Source organism: Artibeus jamaicensis, unplaced genomic scaffold, assembly GCF_021234435.1.
Source record: "Artibeus jamaicensis isolate MK-2021 breed Jamaican fruit bat unplaced genomic scaffold, CSHL_Jam_final contig_447, whole genome shotgun sequence".
NCBI lineage: Eukaryota > Metazoa > Chordata > Mammalia > Chiroptera > Phyllostomidae > Artibeus > Artibeus jamaicensis.
The window spans coordinates 3,127,675-3,137,933 of NW_026521834.1; the positions used below are offsets into that span (position 1 = coordinate 3,127,675).

Sequence of the window (10,259 nt, forward strand, 5' to 3'; positions counted from 1 at the left end):
CGACACACCGAGGCACGCCCCGGAGATCTTTCATTTATTGTAACTGAGCAGAGAGACAGGCTGTGCACACCTCCTTCAGCTAGGTCCAGCGCCCAGCGCTCCCTAACCCTCAGCTGCAACTGCATGGGCTGGTCCCCAGGGTGATGCTCAGCAGCTTGTGGAGGTGACTTCAGACACCTGCTCCTTTGTGTCCAGGCGCTGGCTCCTTCCATTGTTGCTGAGTGTGTGTGTGGGTGTACTCCATGAAACCTGTCCATGCCTCTTTAAGTCCTGGAGGCAGGCAAAACTTCAGGAGAGTTCAGAGGTAGAGGGAGGTCACCCCTGGTGGCGGTGGCGGCGCAGGCCTGGGGTGCCAGAAGCAGAGAATAAAAGGTGAGAAATACCCTTTTCCCAGACCACTCCTCCCGCCCATCCATTCTCAGCGCCTTTCCTTGCCCACCTGGAGGGTACCACCAGGGGTAGGTTTCCAGCTCCTGGATCAGACAGGTCACTTGAAGGGCACCGGCCCTGGGGGTTGGCAGGTAGTGGCTTCCTTGGTGGTGGGGGCTTGGCAGGCCCCTGAGACAGAGAGAGAGAGGAGGTAGAAGGCCAACTTGGGAGAGGGTGTCAGGTTGGCCACCCCGGATGTACTGGTGCCGGGGAACACCAGTGTGTGTGGGGGCAGCGCCAGAGATTACCTTTTTTTCCCCAAACAAACCTGTCGCCATTTAGAGATGCCACCAGGGTATGTGCCCTCAAATAGAGAGGGCATCTCGTCATGGCCACTACCATAACAGCCCTGGGTGGTGGAAGAGGCTGTGACCTTCTCTCCCCCCACTGTTACCTTCGGGTGCCTCACCACCGGGTCAGCAGGCAGAGGGCGTGTGGGGGGATTGGGTCGGTCAGCCAGCTCAGCCTGAACACAGAGAGAAGGGCAGTGGCTGTGAGAGCACAGAGGGGGGCAGTGGGCATGCAGGGGTTCTCCCAAGGGGTTCAGGTCAACATGCAAAATCAGCCAGAGGACAGGAGAATGGGAACATGTGCACAGGGCTTGGGTGCATGCCAGCAGATGTCTGGAGGGAGGAAGGAATGGGTCACTGTGGTGTCCCTGGCCCACTGCAGTCCCGCCACTGACCACCAGATGGTGGTAGAAACCAAGGCAGGAGGCTCACCCTTTGCTGCTTCTGGGGCTCATAGTGTCTGAAGGCTGAGGGGCACCCTGGTCCCCTAATGAAGAGCATCACTGGCAGGGAACAGGGATGAGAACTGCAGTTGGGTACCAAGCCTCCCACCTGCCCTGGGCCAGGCCCAGATTTACCTGGAGTCTCCTGGACACAGGGTCAGGAGGCAGTGGCCTGGAAGGGGGAACCAGGAAGCCAAGTGCACTAGCCTGCTGAGAGAGCAGGAGGAGCAAACAGGCACAGAGTCGGGTAGGGAGTAGAGAGACAGATGCAGGCAGAGAGGGGTTAGTGCCCAGGGAGGGGCAGCCAGGATCCCAGGGGCAGTGGGGTTGTGCATGCCGTTATTCAGTGCTATGCAGAGGGGGTGAGAAGTGGCAGGGTGGGCATGGAGACCACCTCCGCACACATACTCCTGTCATCAGACCCAGAGGGCTCAGAGCAGGAGCACTCACCAGCCCTCTACACATGGCAAAGTGGGCCTCATCAGGTCCCCACACGCTGAAGCCAAGGCCATTCTGGGCCCCACCCCCCCTAGTGATCCATCCAGGGACCACTGCTGGGAGCAGGGGTAGATCACCTCTCAAAGCCACCAGCTTGGCCAGCTCAAAGAGCTCAGCGGACCCTCCTCTAGGTGACTGCCCCTCCCCACTCCAGGCTGGCCTTTGACTCTTGGGTAATGTGAATCTTTCAGTCTAGAGTCTCCAATACCCCCACCCCAGGGCCCAGGCTGGATGTCTGGCCAAGGTGGGGCCCTCTCTTCTCTGGCATCCAGGACTCACCTTGGCACCCAGCATCAGCAGGGCCCTCTGTGGGGGTTCTGGGCGTTCTTGGGGACCAGACTGGGCTGCCCTGAGCATGGAGAAAGACAAGGAGGGAGAGGGCCCAGCCTCAGACCATGTTCTTCACCTACATGCCACCCTTGAGTGGGCCTAACCCTTTGCAGCTCCTTGCAGAGGAGCATGTGTGGAGTTTAGGTCCGACTGGGTGTGGAGGGGAAGCAGATCAGTCCGAGGGCCCCAGTTCCCCAGCACATGGGCTTCTGAGGGGAAGTGACCCTAGCACCTCAGCTTACCCATTCAGGGCTACAGGCCTATGTGTGAGGTGAAGAGTTCCAAGGCACATGGAGGGAAAGGAGGCGTGTGTGGTGTGGCCCAAGGGGCTTGGGGTCAGAACCAGGTGGCAGGGGCTGCACAGGAGATGGGGGCAGGGCTCAAGAGAGGTGTGGAGGGAGCTGGTAGCAAGGAGGCTGGTACCTGTATTGGCAGCTGGGTCCCTTGAGCTGGCAGAGTCGCTGGCGTAGGCGGGCACGGTGCCAGTAGCTGGCACCAAGCAGCACCAGGATCAGCAACAACAGGAGGCTGAGGGGCAGCCCTGTGGTCAGGGAGCTGGAGGCTGCCGAGTGAAGGCATGTTTGAAGGTGGGCAGGGCTGAGAACTCTACACCCAGAAAGGCGCAGGGGGCAGGGAGTGAGATCAAGTGCACAGAGAAAGTGAGGGGAGCCAGGGGTCACACAGAGTGAGGGAACCATCAGTAGAGGGGTCGGAAAATGAGGGGGCGAAAACATAAGCCACTTTGCCCTCCCAGCTGCCCCCGCCCCCAGGCCGTGCTACCTCTGACCCGGGCGCTGCAGTCAGGGGGTGCCCAGCCCTCCTCACAGCGGCAGTGCCTAGTGCTGTCACAGACCTAGGAGGTACAGGTTGAGCAGTGAGGGGCTCTGTACACTGAGGCCATGTTTCCCTGTCCCCTGCTTTTCAAGATCTCAGATATGCACGAATGGCAGGTGTGTGGGACCATGGGCACAGGGAGCCAATGCTCTGGGAGCCCTCACCCACGCTGGAGGAAACCAGATCGAACCACCACTTCAACCGCCTCCTATATGCGGGACACTGGGCAGAAGCTTACACACTCATCTCACGTACCTCAGGAGGTGAGTGCTATTGTTATGGCCATTAGATGGATGAGGACACCGAGCTCAGAGAGGTTAATAACCTGCCCCAGGTCATGCAGCTAGGCAGTGGTAGAGCAAGGATTAGAACCAGGGATGTCTGTTTTCAAAGTCCATTACCCTCTTCCTCCCTGGAGGCTCCCTGCTCCCCGTCCACCTCTCCACACCACCTCACCCCATGCCCATGGCATTTGCTTCGACACTCCTGTGCTCCCAGGAGATCCACAGGCTGGCACCGACGGTCAATGCATACCTGCCCAATGAGAAGAAGAGCAAAGATCATGTTCTTGCAGAGCTTACTAGCACTGGAGGCCAACATGGCTGAAGCCACAGCCTGCTTTTACGGATGGGAAACCGAGGCACGTAGGACAGCAGGACTTCACTTGATCAGAGAATCTGAATTCCCCTCGGAGTCTGTGCCTTTTACACTGGTGCACTGTGAGACCAGGATACTGCTCACCACATCAAGATATCCCTCCCAACCTGGTCTCGTTCCCCCCGGGTTGCTCACCAGGCCAGGGCCACAGGCTGTTCCAGGTAGAGTCAGGAGGGGCTGGGCCACATCATTGCCCAGGTCCAGGTGTACCCAGCTGCAATTCAGCTGGGTCCCGTTGGCTTCTAGTGTCTCCCAGTGAAAGTCCTGGGCTGAACCCAGCAGAGGCTGGGCCATGCCCCCCTGACACTGGAGCTGCCCGCAAATGGCATCTCTAGGGCGAGGGAGGAGGCCCAGGGTCAGTGGGATTGGGGCCAAGTTTCCCACAAACCCAGGGGAGGAGCCACTCCCTAACTCACCTAGGGTCACAGGACACATAACTGCCAGCAGGGCTGCGCCCACAGTTCCCAAAGGCATTCCCCCGAGTATTGGCAGTGAGGAGGCAGAGTGGTGCGGCAGGCCAGGCCCCAGGTCCCCAGAGAGCCTGGCACTGTTGGGCATAGGAGGCACAGCGCCCTTGCATGCACACAGCCTGTCCACCAGCACACGGCTCGCCGTCCCCCAGACTGATGTCAGGAGGGCACCTGGAGCTGTCTCCTGAGCAGAACTCGGGCAAGTCACAGTCACCTCTTGCTGGACGGCACTGCCAGCCAGCCGGGCGCAGCTGTAGACAGTGAGCAAATTTCAGTGCTGAGCAAATGCAGCCAGGCCCTGAGAGTCAGAACGACCCTTTCCACCCTGACACCTGGCAGGTGAGCTCTAGGAGTCCAGTCCAGTCTGCGCCCACCTGGCAATTTTGACAACAGGGTCCATCTGATGTACACTGTGCTCCTGGCCTCAGCTGGCAGGTGACAGAATCACAGCAGGGATCAGTGCAGTCCTGTGGGCCAGGGCACAGCGGCCTGAGCATCAGAGAAGGCGGCCTGAGAGCCTACCACTCAGAGCCTGAACCCAAAAGAACGGCCAGAGCAAGTGAAAGCTAGGGCCCAAAAATCCACGTGCTGTCCCCGAAGACAGGGAGGTGGGAGAGGGATGAAAGGGCCCTTCAGAAACAGAGAGGGGCTCAGGAGTCTTGGAGAGGGCACAGAAGTAAGTGGGGCAAGGCTTTGGGAGAGGGGCTCACATCTGGGAAGCCACAGTTGTACTGCTTGCTCAGCCCCGAAATCTTATTTCCACAGACGGTAGCCATGGAGGGCAGGCGGGGCAGCTGTTCAAAGAGGCAGCTGCCCATCCCATCCAAGAGGGCCTTCTCCAGGGCCTGTCGGCTGCAGTTGCTGAAGTTCAGGCCTGGCAGGAAACTGGGGAGGGCAGCATGGAAGGCTGGGGCTGTAGACCACTGCCTGCTCCCTGCCCATCCACCCTCTACCTCCTGCAGTCACTCACTCTGTGGAGGCCTCCATGATGCAGCTCTTGGATGGGGCTGGGCCTGGACAGGGGCAGCTGTTCCCAGGTGAGTCGTGGTCCAAGCCCAAGCTGTGGCCCAACTCATGGGCTATTGAAGAGGCAACTCCCAGGATGCTTATGGAGTGGTCCTGTGGAAAAGGGTATCCTGGGTCCAGCACCAGCCTAACTGCTCCCATTCTGTCTTCATCTGACCTCTCAGGCATTCAGTAGTCACCGCCTCCCTCCTTCACAGGAGCAGAGCCCAGGCCTGGGTGGCAGAAAACCTGGGTTCCAGTCAGCTGTTTCCCCTCCCTCACTGTGTGGCCCAGGGAGATCACCTCTGCTCTTCGGGCCTCAGATGCCGCCCCCAAACGGGAAGACCTCCGAGGCGAAGACTGTACACTGTAGAGTGGGCCGTCAGTGAGGGCACCCTGACAGCAGAGGCCCCAGCACGCACCCCTGCCCTCTCTACCCACAGCTCGGGGTTCGGTGGGTAACTTGTGGGGGTTTTCAGTCCATAAATGGTGCCACAGCTGGGAGGAGCCTCACTGGGAATGGGGAGGAGACCTGGAAATGGCTCACCATGTTTACACCTCCTGAGAAGTCAGGAGAACAGATGGAGCTCTGAATGGCCATGCCCACCATGCGCCCAGAGAATGAAGTAGCTCTGTGGGATCGAGAGGTCAAAGGTCAAGGCCAAAAGCCAGAGGGCCAGAGCTTCAAGGCCTCAGGTAGGGAGCTGGGCTGTGAAATTGGCCAGGCCAGGGCAGAGGTGGCCCCACTGACTGAGCCTGGGGGGTCTTACGTCACCAGCTGGGCACTATCATGGGGCAAACGAGGCAGTAAGCTGGCCCGGCGCCAGCGGAGGAAGTTGTGTAGCGTGACACCTGGGTCTTGGCTTATCTCTATCAGGTCGTGTCGGGTCCACGCCTCCAGGCCCACCAGCACCACTCGTATGTTTAGGGGCTGGAAGAACTGAAAAAGAGCTGGGGCTCAGGAGAGGCACTCCCACAGTTGGGAGGTATAAGGATGCCGCCCTGCCCAACACTGACTGTGTCCAGGAGTAAGGCCACTTCCAGTGTGCGGTTTAGCAGCTGCTGGTGGTCTGGGTACCTCTGGACCTGTGGGTTAAGAGAGGAGACATGGAAGGTGGCAGGGCACTTGGGTGGGGGCAGGGCACGCTGAGGCCAGCAAGCTCACCTCCGAATGATCAGCCACAATCACTAGCTCAATAATCTTGGTTTCTGTTACCACGTCTCGCCTCCACTGTGGACAAGAAAAGGGAGCGTCAGGCACACTGGCTGCTTGCTCACACTGACGGCAGCCATGTAGGGCTGACCAAGCTGTGTCCACTCCCACCTGGTGTGGCCTAACAGAGGAGAGAGAAGAGCCCCTTTTTAGAGACGGACCACCGAGCCTGAGAGGCCAGGGACCTGCCCAAGGTAGACCAAAAAGTAGGCTAGGAAGTGGGGAGTAGAGCCCCACTTTTCTGGCTCCAAATACAGAGCTTTTTCCAAATTAAAAAAACAATAATAGCCAAGACCATCAAATACTTACCATGTGCCAGGCCCAGTTCTAAGTACTTTACATATATATTGAGTTATTTAATCTTCATAGCAACCCTATAAGGTAAGTAGTTTTATTATTCCCTATTTTACAAATTAGAAAATTCAGTTTTTATTGCTTTAGATTGGTAACAATGTATTTTCTAGATCCAAGTGAGCTCTCTGCATATGGGATCATAAGACTTGAGGAGTTTGAGTCTAGTGCCTACATCTAAATCCTGGATATAGCAGGTATTAGTTGAATGGCCTTGGGCAAATCACTTAACCTGTCTCACTAGCTCCCAACAGCACCCACCTCCCCAGGCTGTGGACAGAGTGGAGGAGATAAAGTCCCAAAGTGCCCGGCACATGGACGGAGACCTCTCCACTAGCAGGAACTACTAGCACCGTGAACAAACAGCCCCAAGGGCCCTGGGGCCAGCTTCCTGGGGCCTTCCTTACCCGATGAATTCGAGGCTGTCGCAGGGGGTGCCCTGCTGAAGCCCAAGTGGGCGCAGGTTCATGCCGGCTTAGGGCGCAAGCGTGTCCTGGCAGGAGGAGATCTTGGATCCGGGAGATAATGGGAGGACCCTGAAGGTCCCCAGACCTCAGCTCCAGGGTATAGCCTTTCTCTGGGGACAGGATCACCAAGCCCCTAGGGAAAGAGGAAGGAAGTCAGACAACTTTTCAGCTCCGTTTTCATAACCTGCCATTCTCTCTATTTTTGTGGACTCCACCCCCTGTACCTGAGCCCGGAGCAGATGCAGATGGAGACCCAGGAGTCTGCATGGCCCTGCACTCCCCCCTGGTAGCAGCAGCTCTCCTGCAGCACAGAGAGATAGTGCCAGCTTGCAGAGCAGGCCAGGGTTTCAGCCTAGGAGACTCATCTGTTGGTTAAGATATGCAGCTTCCTCCCAAGTCTCCCAAGGAAGGCACCCTTCAGTTGCCCCATCCCTTCTTCCCTCAGGCCAGAAACAGGGTACAGGAGAGCCCAACTCACCAGACTGTGTCCCTCACTGACTACCCGGGTGCCATCAGGTTGGTACCACACCAGGGTTGGCTGGCCTGGGACTAGCTCCCTGCGGAGTGAAGATAGAGGAGGGCAGTATCAGCTGTCTCCCAGAGTGGTGCAGTGCCAGCCCAAGGCCTGAAGGTGATAGAGGGGTAGCTGGGTGCCAGGCAATACCCCAACTTCCCTGCTTCCCACTGAGTCAGCCGAGTGCAGTGGTTGGGCCACAGACTCCGCCAGATTGTCTGGGTTCCAACCGGGCTTTCACCACACACTAGCTGTGTGACCTTGGGCAAGTCATTTAACCTCTATTGCCTTGCCTTCTTTACATAGAAAACAAGGACAATAACAATACATAATTGTACCTACTTATAGGGTTATTATAAGGATTAGATGAATTCAAGCGCTTAGTACGTAACGTAACACATGGTAGATGCTATGGATGTTGTTAGCTGTGTTATCATCATTATTGTCATCACTTCCATTACCTATTCTGTAGTAGCTCCAGGATGTGACTCTCACCGTCCAACTCCAACTTGATCTGCAAAGCCTCTGGCAGGCTGGTCTGTGGGCACCAGAGAGCAGGTCACCTCCCTGGCCCTGCCTGAAATTCCTATTCTTCCTGACCAGAAAATGTTAGGCCCTTAGGAGAGCACCAATGATTAGATCACTGGTGGGGAGGGGGTGTCCCAAGGGAAGGGGCCAGGAAGGCCTGCGTGGCCTGGGGCATTGTTCTGGGGGGTTGTGCAGGGAGGTCAAGGAAGGTATCTTGAGCCGCCCCCTTCTCGGCTTCCTGCCCAGAGAGGAAGCATCGTGGAGGACCAAGTGCAGGCCCCAGCCCTTCCTATGACTCAGCTTTAGAATTGGGGGTAAGTGGGAGGGCATTTGATGAGGTCCTGACTCTCCATCTAAGTCCTCCCCACTGAGAAAAACCAACAAATGAGACCGAGAAAGCAAGTTTGGCCTCAGTTTCCCAGTGGCCTGAATGGGTGGGGTGGCTCTGAGGCAGACAGATGTGTACGGAGGGGAGAGGGAGGTGAGTGAAGCCAGGTGCTGGGGTAGGGTGGGGTAGGCAGCCAAACCTGAGGTGGCAGTGCCACAGTGAGGGTCGCTTGCCTGCTCTTCAGGCAACCTTTGTCTTGAGAGACCTGATTGGATGAAGTGGCAGGGTGGTGGGGCTGCACTTCTTTATTTCAGGGGAGAGGGAGGCTCACCTGAAGCACCTCTGCTAGGCTGAGCGTGAGATTGTCCTGAAGGATCTGGGGCTGCAAGGGCCCACCTAGGGCTCTCTCTGGAATTGCCCTCTCCTTGGTGCCACCTGCAAGGTCCCCAGAACATTCCAAGAGTGCAGAGGGACTCAGCCCCTCTGACCCTCCTGGTTCCCAGCACATCAAGCCCCTTCTCTTCCTGAAGGACTCCCACATTGCATGCTGGTACTCAAAGGAGAATACTGGGGGCTTCTCCCTAATAGTGTGCTTTCATCCCACCAACCCATCCCAAAAGCCCAGAGAGAGTTAGTTGTTCAGTAAACCCCAGCCCGTGGCCCCTCCCTACGGCCCTCAGGCCAATCCCAGGTTCTCACAGGGGCCCTCCTCCCTGCCCACTCCCACCCCATCTTCCCCCTCCTAGAAAAGCCCCCTTGAGGACTGAGGGAAGCCTCTTGGCTGGGTGTCCACTCACCCTCCCCTTTCCTCACAACAGAGATGCTAGAAACGCCCATTTCTGGGTGGGGAGTGCAAACACCCCCCTCCCTAAACGCCACTGGTGCCCAGTCAGGCACACCCATTCCCCACAGCCTCCACTTCCTCCCAGTGTCCCTTCCCCCTAGCCGCCCCCCCCACCCCCACAATGGCCCTCTCTCCTCCGGACACTCCACCCTCGCCTGCCCTCTCAGCACCCCCCCCCCGCCCCCCGCCCCGCCTCAGCCCAAGACAGGAGCTGGAAGTGAAAGTTCTAAGGTGGAGTTGGTGTCCCAGCCTCTTTCCTGGCCAATTCTCCCCTTTCTTGGCTCCTCCTGGGCCCCGCTCCAGCTCAGCCAGGTTTCTGGTGGCATCAGCACTACAGTGACGGGTGCCTGGCCGCTCAGGCCTAGGAGGAAGTGCCGGGGAGAATCCTCTTTGCCAAATCCTATGAGCGTGTACACTCGGCACCCTGGCACCGGCTGAAACGGTCAGCTAGGCCCCAAAGGAGCGAGATGCCAGTTCTGGGGAGCAGTGACCCTCTCCTACGAGCCCGAGGGACCCGCCTGGTACCACAGTCTGGAAGTGTCCGCGGGGACCGTTCCGAGGATGACTCTCCTTTCCTCTTCACTCCATCGTCCAGTCACCAGGCCCTCGGCCCAGGACAGAAGACCAGGGCCAGCCCCACTCTGGCTGTGGTCTCTCAGGGTCTCCTTCTGACCTCAGTACCCCAATGCCTCCTGACTTCCCTGAGCCTCTTTCCAGTGCTCCCTCCGCCCACAACCCGGACGGAACTCACCTGTATCTGGAAGCGGCAGAGGGCTGCCCGCGCCCAAGAGCCCCAAGGCCCAGAGCAGCGCTAGCCGCATGACAGCGGCGCCCCGGGGCAGCCGAGGGTAGCAGGTGCGGGGCTGCGCACAGAGGATCGGAGGCGTGCAGGTCTGCCTCTCGAACTCCGAGGGGCAGCGCAGCCGCCAGGCCCCGCCCCGTCCCCCTTCTATGGGTCCCAAGCCGGGCCCTTCTCCTCCGCGGCTCCTCCCTAGGAGAGGCCCCGCCCCCGCCGTGCTCCAAGCGCTAAAGGAGGCGGGACCTAACCCGGGACTCCA

At 58.4% G+C, this 10,259-nt stretch overlaps 1 protein-coding gene across 8 annotated transcripts; it reads right to left on the reverse strand.

Moving 5' to 3' along the window:
* Window positions 1-17: 17 nt before the first annotated feature.
* ADAM15 (ADAM metallopeptidase domain 15) lies at window positions 18-10,188 on the reverse strand. 8 transcript variants are annotated; one of them, XM_037162489.2, is made up of 23 exons: window positions 9,953-10,187; window positions 8,689-8,792; window positions 7,963-8,039; window positions 7,466-7,544; window positions 7,212-7,288; window positions 6,928-7,120; window positions 6,122-6,187; window positions 5,974-6,042; window positions 5,727-5,896; window positions 5,504-5,588; window positions 4,922-5,070; window positions 4,662-4,836; window positions 4,326-4,418; window positions 3,898-4,202; window positions 3,617-3,812; window positions 3,281-3,358; window positions 2,771-2,843; window positions 2,414-2,552; window positions 1,940-2,009; window positions 1,298-1,369; window positions 824-895; window positions 440-564; window positions 18-344 (listed from the first exon to the last, which is right to left on the reverse strand). In XM_037162489.2, the coding sequence occupies exons 1-23, from the start codon at window positions 10,020-10,022 to the stop codon at window positions 299-301; spliced, it is 2,583 nt and encodes an 860-aa protein (XP_037018384.2). In that variant the 5' UTR covers window positions 10,023-10,187; the 3' UTR covers window positions 18-298. The 8 variants fall into 8 exon arrangements, 6 of the variants coding, with proteins under 6 accessions (XP_037018384.2, XP_037018383.2, XP_037018386.2 ...); XM_037162488.2 differs by having other exon boundaries at window positions 1,298-1,372; XM_037162491.2 differs by lacking the exon at window positions 1,298-1,369.
* Between the last annotated feature and the right edge of the window lie 71 nt (window positions 10,189-10,259).